A 15,040-nucleotide genomic window follows, 5' to 3' on the forward strand; every position below is an offset into this window, starting at 1 on the left:
CGCCCCCCGCAAGTCATAATAAAAATAAAAAATAAAAATAAACATAACGACTTTTGTTGATTGTTGTTTTGTTAAACTTGAAATCTTGAATTAAAAATTTAAAGATGATTGAATGGTTTGAAAGAAAAATCATCAGTATTGATGAAAATACTGATAACGAAATAAAAAAAGAAACTCTTGAAGATTTTAAAATAAAATTGAGGAGTTTAACTTCAATTGAACTTCATAATGTTGCTCAAAATTTGGATTTCACTCGTTTATTTTCGCAGCTAACCTCAAATGACAGGTTGGATGACAAGCATTTATTTTATTTATTTTAATTTATCATATAATTTAATTTTATTGACAAAAAAAAATACAACAAAATAATTAATTTAATGTTTATTATTATTCTAGCATTTATAATGAAGAAGTTTGCAATAATTTGTCAACATTATTCAGCGTTTTGGAAGCCGGTGAAGTTTTCAAAAGATTTCCAATGGAAATGAGTCAATTTATTATTCATGAAGATCCATTGGTTAAAAAATTAGTGTTGAAAGAATTATTAAAAACAGCATCATCAGAAAATTCTGTAACACAACTGATAAATGATAAAAATATATTAAATTTAGTTATTGAAGAAATTGGTAAAGATGATCTTGTTGTTGCAAAAATTGCTATGGATGTTATCAAGCAAGTTGGTAAATCACCAGCTGGTGTAAAAGCTCTTTACAGTTCTCCATTACTAACATCACTTGCTCGTTTAATATCAAAACGTGGTGTTATAAGTTTTAGAATTTACGATGTTGTTGTTGATATTGCAAAGCATTCAAAAGAAAATCTTGATGCATCAGCAACATCTGGATTTCTCAGTAGCTTGATAAATATTTTACAAGATGATGATGTACTGCTTCAATTAAATGCACTTGAAGTAATGGCTGAGTTGGCAAGTACAGATTATGGTTTAAATTATTTGGAGGAAAGAGATGTACTAAAAACATTGAGTGATAAAATTGCTGATGCAAATGAAAATCCACTGTCAATTCTTTTGATACCAGGCCTGATGAGATTTTTTGGTAAAATATCAAAAAGTCATATTGATATACTCTCAAAATATCCACCAGTTATTTATGCATTATTTGATGTTATCAATGAAACAGAAGACACACTATTATTGACCAATGCACTTGATACACTTGGTCATATTGCATCAACAAATGATGGTAAATATGCCCTACAAAATTTAGGACAATTCATGAACAATGCCATTCACAGAATCAGTCAAGTTATCAAAACAATGCCAAGTGAATTAAAAGTATGTGGTCTTGATTGTCTGGCTATGATATTATACGTTGATAAAACAAAACGAGACAATCAAATAATGTCATTGACAAAAAGCTGGTTTGACTTGATAAATAATGATCCACTTGATATGATCATTGGGTATTGTCGTCAGCCATTTCATGATATTAAAATATCAAGTTATCGTGTTCTCAGCTCAATATCAAATCAAACATGGGGACATGAATTAATTGCATCTTATCCTGGTTTAATTGAGCTGCTACTTGCAAGAACAACTGACTGTGATAAAAACATCAAAGAAATAAGATATGAAATTATTAAAAATTTATCTGAAGCTGAAGATGTATTTGACAGTGGAAATATTCAAAAATTTACAACTTATGTTCATCAAGGACCATATTTTGTTGATCTTGAAACAGAAGTTGCCACTGAAGTACCAACATAATTATTCAATTACATTTATAAATTATTATAATATACAAATAATGGTGTTTTTTTTTTTTTTTTTTTGATAAATAAAAACAGTTTAATTTAAAAGTAAGATAAAATAATTTATTTTTACATATTCATAATATAAAATTAACGTATAAAATATAATATTAAAAATTATTAATTCATATAATTATCATCAGGCTAAGCCTTTATTTTAATTTTTGTTTTTTTCATTAAAAATATAAATTAATGTATACGTTTTTTTTTCTTGGGTGAAACAATTTTGAGCATTGATACAACTGGCGCTTCAAATGCCAATGAAACAATAAATGATATTACATAAGAAAGTACAACTTGTCCAATAAAAACAATCATCTGAAATGAATTATTTAATTAATATTTTTGTTGTTAATATATTAGTTGTAATAAATATTGATACATACAACAATGTCTTTTCCTAAATGAAATGGTGAATCCATATTCATAGCAGTCAGTCGAATAATAAGTGGATGTACAAGATAAGCACAGTATGTTACTCTGCTAAATGGATATAAAATTGGAGCTGACAAAATTTTATTGACCCATCCTGTTAATTAATAACAATAATATTTAATAGTTGTTTTTTTTTTTTTGTATTTTAAAAAATTTATACCTCCATATCCAGTGCTACAAGCAATGACAATCCAAGCAAGTGCAAGTGCCCATGCACTGTGACTCAATGATGAATAAGATGCAGCAGTTATTGGTGAAAGTTCAGCTTCATAAAGACCATATAGCAAGCTCAATAAACAACTTATAGAAAATAACCAGCCAATGCAAACTGTAGCCTATTTAAAATTTAAAAAAGAAACAATATAATTATCAAGAATTTATATATTCATTGATTAATTTTATTTAATTACCTTTGACATTATAACTTTACAGTCAGTTTTAAAAAGAAAATAACCAACAGACATTCCAATAAAATACGGTCCAAGTCTTGTCCATGGTTTATCATAAATTTTATCAAATAATGCAAGTGGATCATCTGAACTTGGCATGTGATTATTTATCAGTGCAATGTAACCAGTTGTTATCCATGAACTTATCAACAAAGTAACAACTGTAAATGCTGCTATTTTAAAATGATTCGTTGCAACAACTAATATAACTGCTCCAATAATATAAAATTGTGTATCATCAGCCAAGTACCAACTCCACAACATACACTGTAAAAAAAAATAGCCAAAAATTGTTTTGATAAATCATAGGGGGGTATTTATGATTATTTAATTACCATTTGTTCAACTGGAAATAGTGTATTGATGTATAATAAATTTCTCCACCAATAATTTGGACAATTAATATGATCAGATGTTGGTGGTTCAAATACTGAATTATAATGAAACCATTTCATAGTAACATTAACAACACCAAGAACAAACATATATGGTGTTGTTAATCTACAAAATCTATAAATAAGTAAACCCATGAATTTTAAAAAACCAGCAACAAAACCACGTGTTCCTTGGGTTAATTTATTTAAATCACCCATAGCATTTGTACGAAAAAATAAATATGATACAAGTAAACCACCCATAAAAAAAAATGTATCAACACTAAATGCACCATTTGTTATTGTTTGAAACATTAATTTTTTTTCTACAACTTTACGATATTCCATATTGTCTGAATATTTAAACATAACAATACATGTATGACCAAGAATAACCCAAGCCATTGATAATGCTCGTAAACCATGAATTGTACTTATTGTATCACGTCCAACTGATGAATCACAAATTGTTTTCATATTTTCACGTATTGAAAATGACAATAAAATTTCTTCACATACATCTAAAAGAAAAATTATTATTTATTATATGATTTTTTTTGTCAGTAGAAATATTTAACTATTGATTACATACTTAAATTTATAACTTGTTCAATATTGGTTGCAGATTGAACAACTGGACACTGAGGAATATTTATTTCATTTTCATTGTTGTTGTTAACTGGTGTTAAATATACTAATTTTCGTAATATTTTATACAATCATCATGTTACTCACCGTTTGGTAATTTATGCTGTGCAAATGTACCAATTTGTTCCAGTTTACCAGGTTTTTCAACATCATAAATAATATGAATTTTTTTTGTTGATGATTTTGCTGATAGCCAATAGTCGTATGAAGTTCCAATGATCATCATAAACATTGCAAATAAACTTGATCCACTTGAAGAAGATAAAAGCAAAAAAAAATTAATTATAAAAAGCCATCAAATGGAAAATAATATATTTGTTAAATTTAAATTACACAAGTGTCCAAAAAACAGGATCTTCATAGATGTCATAATACTGATGATGATCACGAACTTTTTCGATGAATGAATGTTTTCTAGCAACATTACTAGCTGCTAATTTTCCAATAATTGCAACATCATCAGCTGTACATGAAAAAGGAAGACAAACTCCAAGCTGTATTGATCTTGTCTTGAATAATAAAAATTATTATTAATTAATTAATCGATCAACAATGACAATGTTATGAAAGAAAATATCAAGACTTACAACTGGCGAAATTGTGCTTCCATTGATAGCTATTCTCATCATGAAAAATCCAAGTTTATAAGGTGGTGTGTCATGAACAGGAAGTAGATAAGTTTGACTTCCTGATGGACCACTGTTAATATTAACTTTTAGCTCACTATTAAATTCTCCAACTTCAGCATTTGGTACATGTTTGTGATCATTTTTTTTTGAATAATCATAACCAATGTAGGCACACTCTGTTGCTGATCCAGTAAAAAATGAATTGCCCCAAAAAAAACCATTTGTATATCTACCAGATGCATCATCAGCTGTAATTTAAATATCAAAATTTCGTTTATCATTGACAGTTGAAACTTCATGGCTTATTTCAACTCATTTCATTTCTTTTTATTATGAAAAAAAAAAAAACTTGTATCATCAATATCATTTAATTCATTGACTATCTAAATGAATAGTCACGGCGAAAGTCTTCCGCAAGTGTTGCAAAGAAATAAAAATATACAACCAAGTAGGTCAACGATGATTATAGTGGACACAAGCTAATATCAATATTTTGTAAAGCATTTATATATTTATTTTTTTTTCATTTAAAATCAATTGAATTTAAAATTAAAAAATACTAAATAATAATTTAAGTTGAATTAATATTATTTTTACATTTAAATAAGTAAAATGTAAATTTTTAATTTTGCTTTCACCAGTATAATTTTCTCTTGACCTTTGAGTTTGAATTGTCACAGTATAAAATAAATCAAGAAGAATGAAAAACATGTATATCGAAGCATCAGCAAATTTTCAAAAGCGTGTTAATAAAAAAAAAAAGAAAAAAATAATGTTAAAAAGTCTAGACCAGGTAGAAATAATATCAACCAATAAACAGGCTAGTTAAACTTTCTATTCGGGAAGTGATCAAACAGAATTATCTAATCAACAAGAGAGGGTTGATTTTTTTTTTTTTTTTTTCTATCTCCTCGCTCTCTATGATTTAATGATCCTTTTGGCACATTAAACAATTATCCAGTTATGTAATGAGTATATTATTAAAACCACTAGGATGTTGCGCTATTACATCCACTGTCAAGCAAATATATAAAAATATATTTTTAATAAAACGCCCATATTTCATAACAACAATAAAAGAATATATCTAACGTCAATCAATTATTATCTATGTATACAACTTGCTTTGTCCTTCCTACTTTTTTTTCATTTTTATTTATCATAAAAAAACAACTATTCCAAGGAAAATTAAATACAATGATATCATACAATTTTATTAAATATGTAATATTAATTTTCGATGATTTGTTTGAATATCTAGAAATAAAAAAATATTTGTTACGTGATAAAATGGTGAATTGTGTGTGAAAGTTGTGTAGGCAAAATGATACGTAAGTTAATTTTTTTTTTATTTTTTATTACTTCATATTGCAAATTTATGATGTCATTAAATATAAAAATTATATTTATAAATTAAATATTATATATGTATGTTAAAGCCATGAGATAAGACAAAGTATAAATGATAAATTTTTAATTAAAACAATGTAGCTAATTAATGAAGCTCATCATCAATTCAAAGTCAAGTTCATTTGTGTATTTATGTTTTGCCATATTGTAATTGAAACATGTGCCAATCATTGTTTAAAATTATAATTACGTGTTGTGCTTGAAAAAAGGTTTTTATAATAATAATAATAACAATTTAATAAAGTAAACATGACAACGAAAATTGTATGATTGCAGTGATAAATCCTTGAGAATAAAGTTGTAGGTCCAGAGTTAACCGGTTTTTAAAACTCGGTAAGAATAAAGATTACATTTCAATGGTTGCACATTGAATGTGGTGCATTCAGTGCCGAGGTTTTTTACTTTAACAAGGTTATCATCTGTTACTTTTCAAGAGTTGGCTAGCTGATAACCCGGATTGAGACAATTTTACAATATTTCATGATTTATTTTTTATTATTAGCCTACAGCATTTATTAATAATGCAATCAAAAAACTGTTATAACATTTCGATTGTTAAATTATTTATATATTTTATTTTACTTTTCATTTAAATCGCATTTTCGATTAGTTGAGTGAGTCATGCGGAGAGAACGCGGAGACTCGGAGAGAAATGTTATGTTATTTGTGAAAATAATTCGGAGAAGGTGTATTGAGCAATAAGGGTAAAAACACAAGCTGTTAATCGTTAAACTGTATAAACAGTCTTGTTTCCCCACTTGAGTTCTATACAATATGTAACTTGTTTATTTACGACGACTTTCCGCCGAGCCATACTTTTCATCTGACTATACTGCATCTGGAAGGTAACTCTTATGATTGAATAATTTTTTTTTTTTTCTCTTTTTTTTAGATAATCTTGATGTAATACTTTTTTCTGATTACTTTGAATTACTCTCTGTAAAACTAGGAAATTGGCACGAAGAAAATTTAGATACGAAGAAAATCCAGGAAAAGTTCATTTTTTTTTTTTTTTTAAATTATTTATATTGATATTTCTGTTGCAAATTTCAATGGGAAAAAATTATTTTTAATTTTTTAATTAATAAATCTTGTTTGCTTGGATAATATTTATAAATAAATTTATATTTTTCAATTAATTATCATGTAAATATAATTGTTTATAAATTATACCATTTCGTCTCATCGAAATTAAATTATTTGTCTAAAAAATTTATTAAAGATAATTAAAGCTTCTAGGAAATAAAAAATAATTAAATTGACTTTTAGATATATTGAATATCCCAAATTTTATATTTCGAATTTATCAAGAAATCCGGTTTCGAATTAATTTCGCGTTATGAAACGTGCCAGTGACACACTCAGGAGATCCAACAGGATATGTTTTTCGATTTGAGGATTTCTGACGTCATCTTATATAATATTTTTTTTTTAAATATAGATTTAACCAAAACTTAAATGCTTTGATATTAACAAGTATTTAACCCTTCAAATATTTAATTTAAATTTATATAAAAAAATGAATTTTTTATCTGTTATTTATGATGATTTTGTGTATATAATTTTTTTTTTCCTCAAGTCTACATTTTATGATGTCTTTGTGCTCAATTTGCTGACCCAGTCGGGGGAAAGTATTATTCGGCAAAGAGAAAGCCACAAATGTTGACCATTATTTTAGTGTATCATCAATTTATGATTTAATATACATATTTTTTAAAAAATATTAGAAATTAATTTATTGAATTTTTTTTTAATTGGCCTTGAGGATTTATCAACAGTTTCACTATGAAATAATAAATAGAAAAAATTATATATTGTATAACTTTCTTCAGGATAAATATACGCATGTTTAATATTGCAAAATATTTAATTATTTTTAAAAAAAAGTTATGTTTTATCTTGATAATTCATTAGAATTACAAAGAGTTTTTTCATTGTTATTTTAATGATATTTATTTATCAATTTGTTATTATTTTTTTGGGCATGTTTGCAAATATTTGTTACATAAATTTTTTTTAATAAAAGTGTAATTAAATGTAAACAAGTTTACAAAATATTAAGTATTTTAAAATTGCAATAGAATTTATTATACAAATAAATATCTAGTAAAGTTTGATATAGTGCATGAACAATGAAAAACTTTCTCGGTTACCCACTGGATTATTATCATCACCAAACCGTGACTACGTGTTTTTTTTTTTTTTTATTTAGACTTTTACCCTCTAGTTAGGCAAGAAAAAGTGAAAAATATAAAATTTAATAAAGTAAATTTGTAATTTAAAAAATATAAATATATAGATTATTTATTTTATGCATATCAGTTTTTTATTCTTCATAATTATTGTTGTTTGTTGGAAAGTATGCTCATCGATTTCATTTTTAATTTATATAATTCAACTGATTATTATTATTTTATAGCAAAAAAAAAAAAAAAATGATTACTGGTTAAAATAATTTCTACAAAAATAACTTTCGATTTGATGAAAAAATTTAAATGATTTTTTGATTAATTTTTAAAATTAGTAATTATTTAGAAATAAAAAAGAAAATTTATTTTTTTATTTTGATTATTTATTGCATTTTAAATTTAAAAATTATTAATTTCAAAAATATTTAACGATTTTTAATTATTTTATCTAAAAAATTAACTGCTTTATATTAATTTTAATAATAAAAATTTTCGAATAAATTACTTACAAAAAATACGCAATAGAAATTTTCAAAATAAAAAATAATTTACAACTGAATTTTGCCAAGAATAATAAATCATTTTAAATGATTTAAATTATTAAAAAATAATTATAACAATTTTAATTTACCACTAACATTGTCTAATGAAAAAAAATTAAAAACCATTATCGATTATGTATGAAAATATCAAGGATCTACAGCTAAGTATTCTGCCAAAAGTGAAACGTTGCATGAATGAAAGTTGGTAAACGAAGACGGCCTCAAAAAAAAAAAAAAAACTATCACGTCATAATTTCATTTTCTATCAATTCATATATCCGTTATAAAATTGATTAGTTCTAATACGTTAATTTTTATCTTTGTCAGCTCATCATTTGGCTCGCGCGTGTTTATTCAAACCAAAAAAAAAAATAAAAAATAAAAATCTCGATACTGAGAAAGACAGGTAAAAAGAAAGCTGATAAAATAAACTTGTTAGCGCCAGAAGAGAGAAGCAGAGAAAAGAAAAATAAAAAGATAGAAAAACAGAGAGGCCAGAAGGAAAAGAGAGAGTAAAAAAAAATTTGAAAAGCCAGGTAGAGAAAGTGCTGAGGTACCTCTATCAATTATCATGATATTATCATTAGTAAAAAAGAAGAAAAAAAATTGATTAGAGCATAATTAAAAAACAAAAAACCCTCAGTAATAATTATCATTGATTAAAATTAATTTATGTTATTAAAATTTTTACCTTTTAATGCCCAAATTTGATTTTCCTTGAGTCCTTTGATATATCTTGTAATATCTTTTTCACAATAATTACTAATTGGATATTCATCTTCTTTCCAATTATTTGCCAAATTTCTTGTACTATAAACATCTAATAATTCGCTAATTGTATTCCAATCATCACTTGTATTATTTGTTATTATTTCTGGTAAACTTCGTGTTCTATGCACCGAATTTAATATTAATTTTTCTAAATTATTATCATCTTGTAAATTTTTTACACTTGTTAATTCTTCGCCAAATACATTTATTATCATAAATAATATTAAAATCCACTTGATATTCATTTTTAAAAATTTTATATAAATATGATTTTTTAATTTAAATTTTAAACATTATTTTTTGCTAATTTATTATAAAAATATTATGTTGATTTTTTAAATTAATTGTTAATATTTTTTATTATGCTCATGTTTTTTTATTTTATTTTTTTTTCAACACTGATTTTGATATTTTTTTCTATTGTTTTCTGTTCGATGGTCATTGACAAACTGTGGTGGGCCAACAGTGCAACATCGGTTACAGGTGAATAAATAACTTTTAGTAGAAGTTGATTCTCTTGCTGTGTGTTTGAATCACAAAGTCAAAAGAAATTCAAGTGGAGAGAGGGCATGAGAGAAAAATACTTGAGAATGTTTTGAGGCCTTTTGCTTGGTCAAAGAATGAAACAACTCCCCTCCAAGCTTTTTTTTTTTTTGCTCGAAATGCCTTGAAATATATGAATAATAAAAATTCATATCTATATTCCAGATCACATAATTATCTCATGATGAAAACCTTTTTTTTCTCCTCCAACATTGTAACATTTTTTTACATGGATAAAAAATTATGTATCGATTTTTTTTTCTATCGGTAAATGGATAAAAAAAAACAACATTGTTTATTAATGTATGCATTCGGGACAATAGGATATAAAATATAATTATTACGTAAGTTGTTAATTTTTTTTTTTTTTTTCAAGTATTCTGTAAGAATGTCAAGAAAATATTGAAACACTTTTTCTTGCAGCCAAAAAAAAATAATTGTTATTGATGAATTAATTTTGAATAAAAAAGTTTTTAATTATTTACTTAACGATTTATGTGTCAAGTATTATTTAAAAAAATTTAGTTGATTATTTTTTTTAATATTGAAATACCACTTGATTCGAAATTAACATGAATGTTTTTTATATTTTCAATTCAATTGATGTGTTTTTTTTTAAATTATGTTAGAAATAAAAAAAGTGAAATCCATAAAAGAAAAATTTCTCTATATTTTTCTACAATTTCTTTGTGAATTGAAAATATATATATTTTTTTTTCATTGAAATTGTGTGAATTTTCTCTGGTGAAATTTGGCTTTAATTTTTAACTGTAAAATGTTATTTTGGTTTTTTTAAATCAGTTGATTAGACGAAACAAAAAAACCCAGGCAATTAAAAAGAACGACTACTTCCGGTCATTAGCGACAAGAAAATATGTCAATGATATTTACTGAAATGTCATTCACCGTCAGAGCTTTAGTAATAAAAATTACTGTTTACTTTTTAGCTCAACATCTTTTTAATTGTCTCCACTCAATTAAATAATAAAAAATAAAATTATTTATAGAATTATCAATTGGTATTGATGAATGAAAAATTCGTGAATGAAAATTATTTATTACAATAAAATGCATTGTATATATATTAATAAAATTTCTTAAAATATATCACAAAAATTCAAGTACAACAGATACAAGAGTTTCGAAAACTCTTAGACTATATATAAAAAAAAATTGAATATTGTTAGATAATTATTTTTCAAGTTCATAGACACCAATCATGTCAACGAAATATATAAAATAAATTATTTTTATATTTATTTTCTCTTCTTAGAAATTTATATTTTTATGACAAGAGCAAAATTGACTAGCTCATTGGATTTTTAATTAAACTTACGTGTAATGTTGCGTTATTATTTTCAAGTATATATTTCTGAAATAAAAAAAAATATATAAAATCAAGTCAACAGATAAAAATACTTCAAGTTAATATTTATATACTTTGACAATAATATTTTTTGTAGCCACTAGAAATTATCAAGTAAATAATAGATTGAAAAAAAACAAAATTTTAAACATTTTGCTTTGCTTAAGAATAAAATGAACGTAAAATAATTTTGAGATAATAAAAATTACCTCATGTTTTAATTCTAGAAGCACTCTTCAAAAATCCATTACGATTTTTGTCATTTTTGTTGTTTAAAAAATTATTTTTTCCTCTACGATGTTCAAATAAAACATCAGAGTCCGTATCTGATTCAGAAAGTACCATCTTGTGTTTGGCTGAAACTGGAATTAAACCAACTTTAAATAAACATAAGTTGTCTGTATCTAAACCGACAAATTCGAAAGATAAAAAAAAAAAAAAAAAATAAAAAAAAAGAGTAGATTATCAAGAAGATGAATAGAATCCAAGGTCCATTCGAAACATACATGCAGCAGATGAGTCTTCCTCAATGTCCGGCTGAAGAAGTGAATAACGAGCTGTTTTTTTTTTTGATCTAGATTTTTTTTGTCCAGAGCATAGCTTGTAACAGAGACATGCTATTCCCCATACAAGTCCAATCCAACAAATCGTCAAAGAAAGAAGAGTATCCAAATGATCTGAATTCAATAATTAATTACCAAATACAAATTAATAGAAAATTCATTAACTAAACTTCACCATTTCCTAAATATTGTTCAATTAAATTTTGCATCCAAAATGCTTCACAAAGACATTGTCTTGTTTCTTCATTACAAACTCCATGTCCAGAACAATTATTTTGACAAATTGCTGTATCAATTGAAGCAACTGAAAGTTGAAGAAGTTCTGAATCTTGTAATAATTTATCTTTTAATCTTTGAACAACTTCAATACCACTCAATGATTTAATAATTCCATTATTTTCTTGTTGAACAAAAAATATAAGCTTAGCTTTTCCAGTTCTTGGCTCAACTTTTAAATCTCTCAATATAATTTTAATATTTTGTACTTCATGTAGGAGCATTTGAAGTTTTAAAATAATTGAATCTTGTTGTGTTTTTGTTAATAAATTTGCACCAATATTAAGTGTTAATTCAGCAAGATGAAATAATTCAGGATCAGATTTAACAATAATTGATGCTGTATCCTCACTACTGTCACCCTGTTCATCACTGACCTTCAAACGAAATACATATCGTCCAGGAACAATATCACCAGTTACAATAAGAACTGATGATTCATTTGTTTTTGGTATAATTGTACCAATTGCCAGTGACTCTGGATCTCTGGTCCATATCCATTCTTTAATTAATAAATCATCACTTGATTTTGATCCATTAACAATTAATGCAAATACTGGTGCATAAATAATTTGATCACCACCAGCATTTGCAATTGGTGGTTGATTTTTATTTTGTGTTACTTTAATAAATATAATATCTGAATCAGCATTACCATTAATATCAACAACAGTTAATTTAATTTTATATAAACCTTTTGTTAAATTTGTTATGTTTGTTATTGAGTCATTATTATTTGTAAATTTAATATCACTTGGTCCATTTATTTGATACCAATTATATGTTTTAATATTATCTTTACTATTACTACCATCAAGACGTGCTGTTGTTGTTGGTAATGCAAGTGTTAAATTACCACCAGCATCAGCTTTTGGTGGTTTATTTGTTGGTGGTTTAACAAATACATGTACCTCAGCTGTTGATGATTGTTGTGAATCATCTTCAACTTTTAATACAAATGTATAAATACCCTCTTCAAGATTTGATAATTTTAAATATGGTGTTCTTGTATTTTGCATATCAACAGCTTTATTTTGATCTGATGGACTTTTTGTCCATTCCCAACTTGATATACCACGATCATCTGAACTTAAATTACCATTAAGTATTATTTTATTATTTGGTAAATAAATTATAATATCTTGTCCAGCATTTGCACTAAAAATTAAAGCAAAAAATTAAATTAATTTACAAATTAAAAACAAACTTAGCAGCTTTATTTTAAAAACATTCAAATAAATATATACTTTGGTGGATAATCTGGTACTTTAAGTACAGTTATATTAGCAGTTGTCCAATTAGTAGCTTTATTTGAGTCTTCAACAGTTAATTTAAAAGTATAATTTCCAGCAATGAGATTTTTCAATTGAATTGTTGGTGTATCATCGAGGATTGCTTGATAGCCAATTGGTCCTCTAGTTAATTCCCAATGATATGAAATAACATGATCATCATCTTTACTCAATGAACCATCAAGAACTGCCTCTGTATTTGGCAGCTTGACAATTTGTGATGCTGGTAATATTATAGCAATTGGTGGTTGATTTATTCTATTTGCTGGTAGTACACTAACATTGGCATAATTTTCACCATATCCATCTTGACTTGTAACAGCAATACGAAATCTATAAAGACCCTCTGATAAATTTGATAATTTAACTGTTGGACTATTTTGTCCAGTCATTGTTCCAGTATTACCAGGTTGACTCAATAAACTCCAAACATAATTATACGTTTCAGTTGGTGTTTCAGCTGGCATAATATATGCTGACAGTGTAACATCAGACTCTGGAAGTCTAACTTCTTTTGAAAGAACTGAAACAGTTAATTGTTTAAGTTGTTTTGATGTACTTGATTTATCATTATTCTCGTAATTAATTAATGATAGCTCAGTTGATTTTTTATTGCTTGGAAATTGTATTGATTGACATTGACCTTTGTCATTTAATTTTTGTAAATCATTTGGTGTATCTTTTGGTAAACAAATTTCATCATTTTGACAATCATCATCATTTACACATCCGTCTTTTGGTATCATTCCATCATCAGTTGAATAAGTCAACCAATCACTCCAGCTTCTATCATTTTCCATTGGTCTTACAAGCACCATTCTTGGTGGATCAATTAGACCTGATAAATCAGGACGATACAGTGGTATACACATTTCTGATGAGTATTTACATTTAACATGATAACATGTTTTATTGTACATAAATGCAACATTGCATTCATCATCAACACAACAAGTTTTAACACAATTTTCCATGTCAAATATTAATTGTTGTTTTGATATCACATTGTTTGATAAATTTCCACGTGGTGTAAAACTTGTAAATACCTTGGGATATAATTTTAAACATGAATTTTGTATTTGCCATTTTTTAATACGATCATAATTGCTCGTTTGCCAGTCGTCCAAACTTTTTCCCAATGTCAATGCACCTAGTGCCAGTATCAATAACAGATAAATAATATTCAGCATTGTCCTGATAATAAAAAAAATATTATTAATATATTGTTTAATTAATAAAATAATATAATAAATAAGTTTTTACTTTTGCCTTGTGTTGTAAATGTTAAACTGATATTTTTTTTAAATAACAAAAGTTTGTAGAAACCTCCTGCTAAATTAAATATTCAATTAAATCCGGATTAAATGTGGCTAATGACAATTATTTGCATAAGAATATATAAAACAGATATTCCACATGTTGGCCTAATGAAAAAAATAAACTATTATAATTAAAATGAGTATTATTTTAATTTACATCAAAGTATCAAACAACAACAGTTTGTATTTAATTGTGAAAAACATAGGGGTAATTATCATACTTCCTGGCTCAAGCATACTCGGATATGCTGATGTTGAAAAAATATATATTTATTATAAACTAATCACCGGAAAATTCTGGGTGATAAAGATAAAGGTGTAAGCCTTGTAAACATAAAAATTTTCATCTCAATAAACCACAATAAACATGTTACTGAAAAATAACTTCGGCCATTTTCGGGTTGTCATAGAAACTTTAAAGTTTACTTACAACGATATAAATTATTTAGGGCGTGGTCTAGGTT

The 15,040-nt window shown here is 25.7% G+C and overlaps 3 protein-coding genes across 5 annotated transcripts; 1 reads left to right on the forward strand and 2 right to left on the reverse strand.

The window, feature by feature from the left end:
* Positions 1 to 28: 28 nt before the first annotated feature.
* On the forward strand, positions 29 to 2,102 carry LOC122858434 (26S proteasome non-ATPase regulatory subunit 5). Its single transcript, XM_044161331.1, has 2 exons — positions 29 to 286; positions 397 to 2,102. The coding sequence occupies exons 1-2, from the start codon at positions 105 to 107 to the stop codon at positions 1,724 to 1,726; spliced, it is 1,512 nt and encodes a 503-aa protein (XP_044017266.1). The 5' UTR covers positions 29 to 104; the 3' UTR covers positions 1,727 to 2,102.
* On the reverse strand, positions 1,960 to 9,445 carry LOC122858437 (nose resistant to fluoxetine protein 6). The gene is made up of 10 exons (XM_044161333.1): positions 9,138 to 9,445; positions 4,264 to 4,553; positions 4,010 to 4,185; positions 3,764 to 3,927; positions 3,621 to 3,722; positions 2,990 to 3,549; positions 2,616 to 2,921; positions 2,366 to 2,540; positions 2,157 to 2,299; positions 1,960 to 2,088 (listed from the first exon to the last, which is right to left on the reverse strand). The coding sequence occupies exons 1-10, from the start codon at positions 9,430 to 9,432 to the stop codon at positions 1,960 to 1,962; spliced, it is 2,340 nt and encodes a 779-aa protein (XP_044017268.1). The 5' UTR covers positions 9,433 to 9,445.
* Positions 9,446 to 11,355: 1,910 nt separating this feature from the next.
* Positions 11,356 to 15,011, reverse strand: LOC122858433 (dyslexia-associated protein KIAA0319 homolog). Of its 3 annotated transcripts, none has more exons than XM_044161330.1 (5): positions 14,798 to 15,011; positions 14,521 to 14,589; positions 13,213 to 14,451; positions 11,633 to 13,123; positions 11,356 to 11,488 (listed from the first exon to the last, which is right to left on the reverse strand). In XM_044161330.1, exons 3-4 carry the CDS (start codon positions 14,445 to 14,447, stop codon positions 11,854 to 11,856), a joined length of 2,505 nt encoding a protein of 834 aa, XP_044017265.1. In that variant the 5' UTR covers positions 14,448 to 14,451; positions 14,521 to 14,589; positions 14,798 to 15,011; the 3' UTR covers positions 11,356 to 11,488; positions 11,633 to 11,853. The 3 variants fall into 3 exon arrangements, with proteins under 3 accessions (XP_044017265.1, XP_044017263.1, XP_044017264.1); XM_044161328.1 differs by having other exon boundaries at positions 14,521 to 14,681; XM_044161329.1 differs by having other exon boundaries at positions 11,356 to 11,503; positions 14,521 to 14,681.
* Between the last annotated feature and the right edge of the window lie 29 nt (positions 15,012 to 15,040).

The sequence above is a fragment of the Aphidius gifuensis genome, linkage group LG5 (assembly GCF_014905175.1).
Source record: "Aphidius gifuensis isolate YNYX2018 linkage group LG5, ASM1490517v1, whole genome shotgun sequence".
In the NCBI taxonomy this organism is placed as follows: domain Eukaryota; kingdom Metazoa; phylum Arthropoda; class Insecta; order Hymenoptera; family Braconidae; genus Aphidius; species Aphidius gifuensis.

Bases quoted from the DNA above. Each gene is read 5' to 3' on its own strand.
- LOC122858433 (XM_044161330.1), bottom strand. From the start codon at position 14,447: ATGCTGAATATTATTTATCTGTTATTGATACTGGCACTAGGTGCATTG. The intron at 13,124-13,212 runs GTATATATTTAT...TTTAATTTTTAG, and splicing joins GTACCAGATTATCCACCAAA to TGCAAATGCTGGACAAGATA.
- LOC122858437 (XM_044161333.1), bottom strand. From the start codon at position 9,432: ATGATAATAAATGTATTTGGCGAAGAATTAACAAGTGTAAAAAATTTA. The intron at 2,300-2,365 runs GTATAAATTTTT...ATTAATTAACAG, and splicing joins TTGTAGCACTGGATATGGAG to GATGGGTCAATAAAATTTTG. The intron at 2,089-2,156 runs GTATGTATCAAT...AATTCATTTCAG, and splicing joins ATTTAGGAAAAGACATTGTT to ATGATTGTTTTTATTGGACA.
- LOC122858434 (XM_044161331.1), top strand. From the start codon at position 105: ATGATTGAATGGTTTGAAAGAAAAATCATCAGTATTGATGAAAATACT. The intron at 287-396 runs GTTGGATGACAA...TTATTATTCTAG, and splicing joins CAGCTAACCTCAAATGACAG to CATTTATAATGAAGAAGTTT.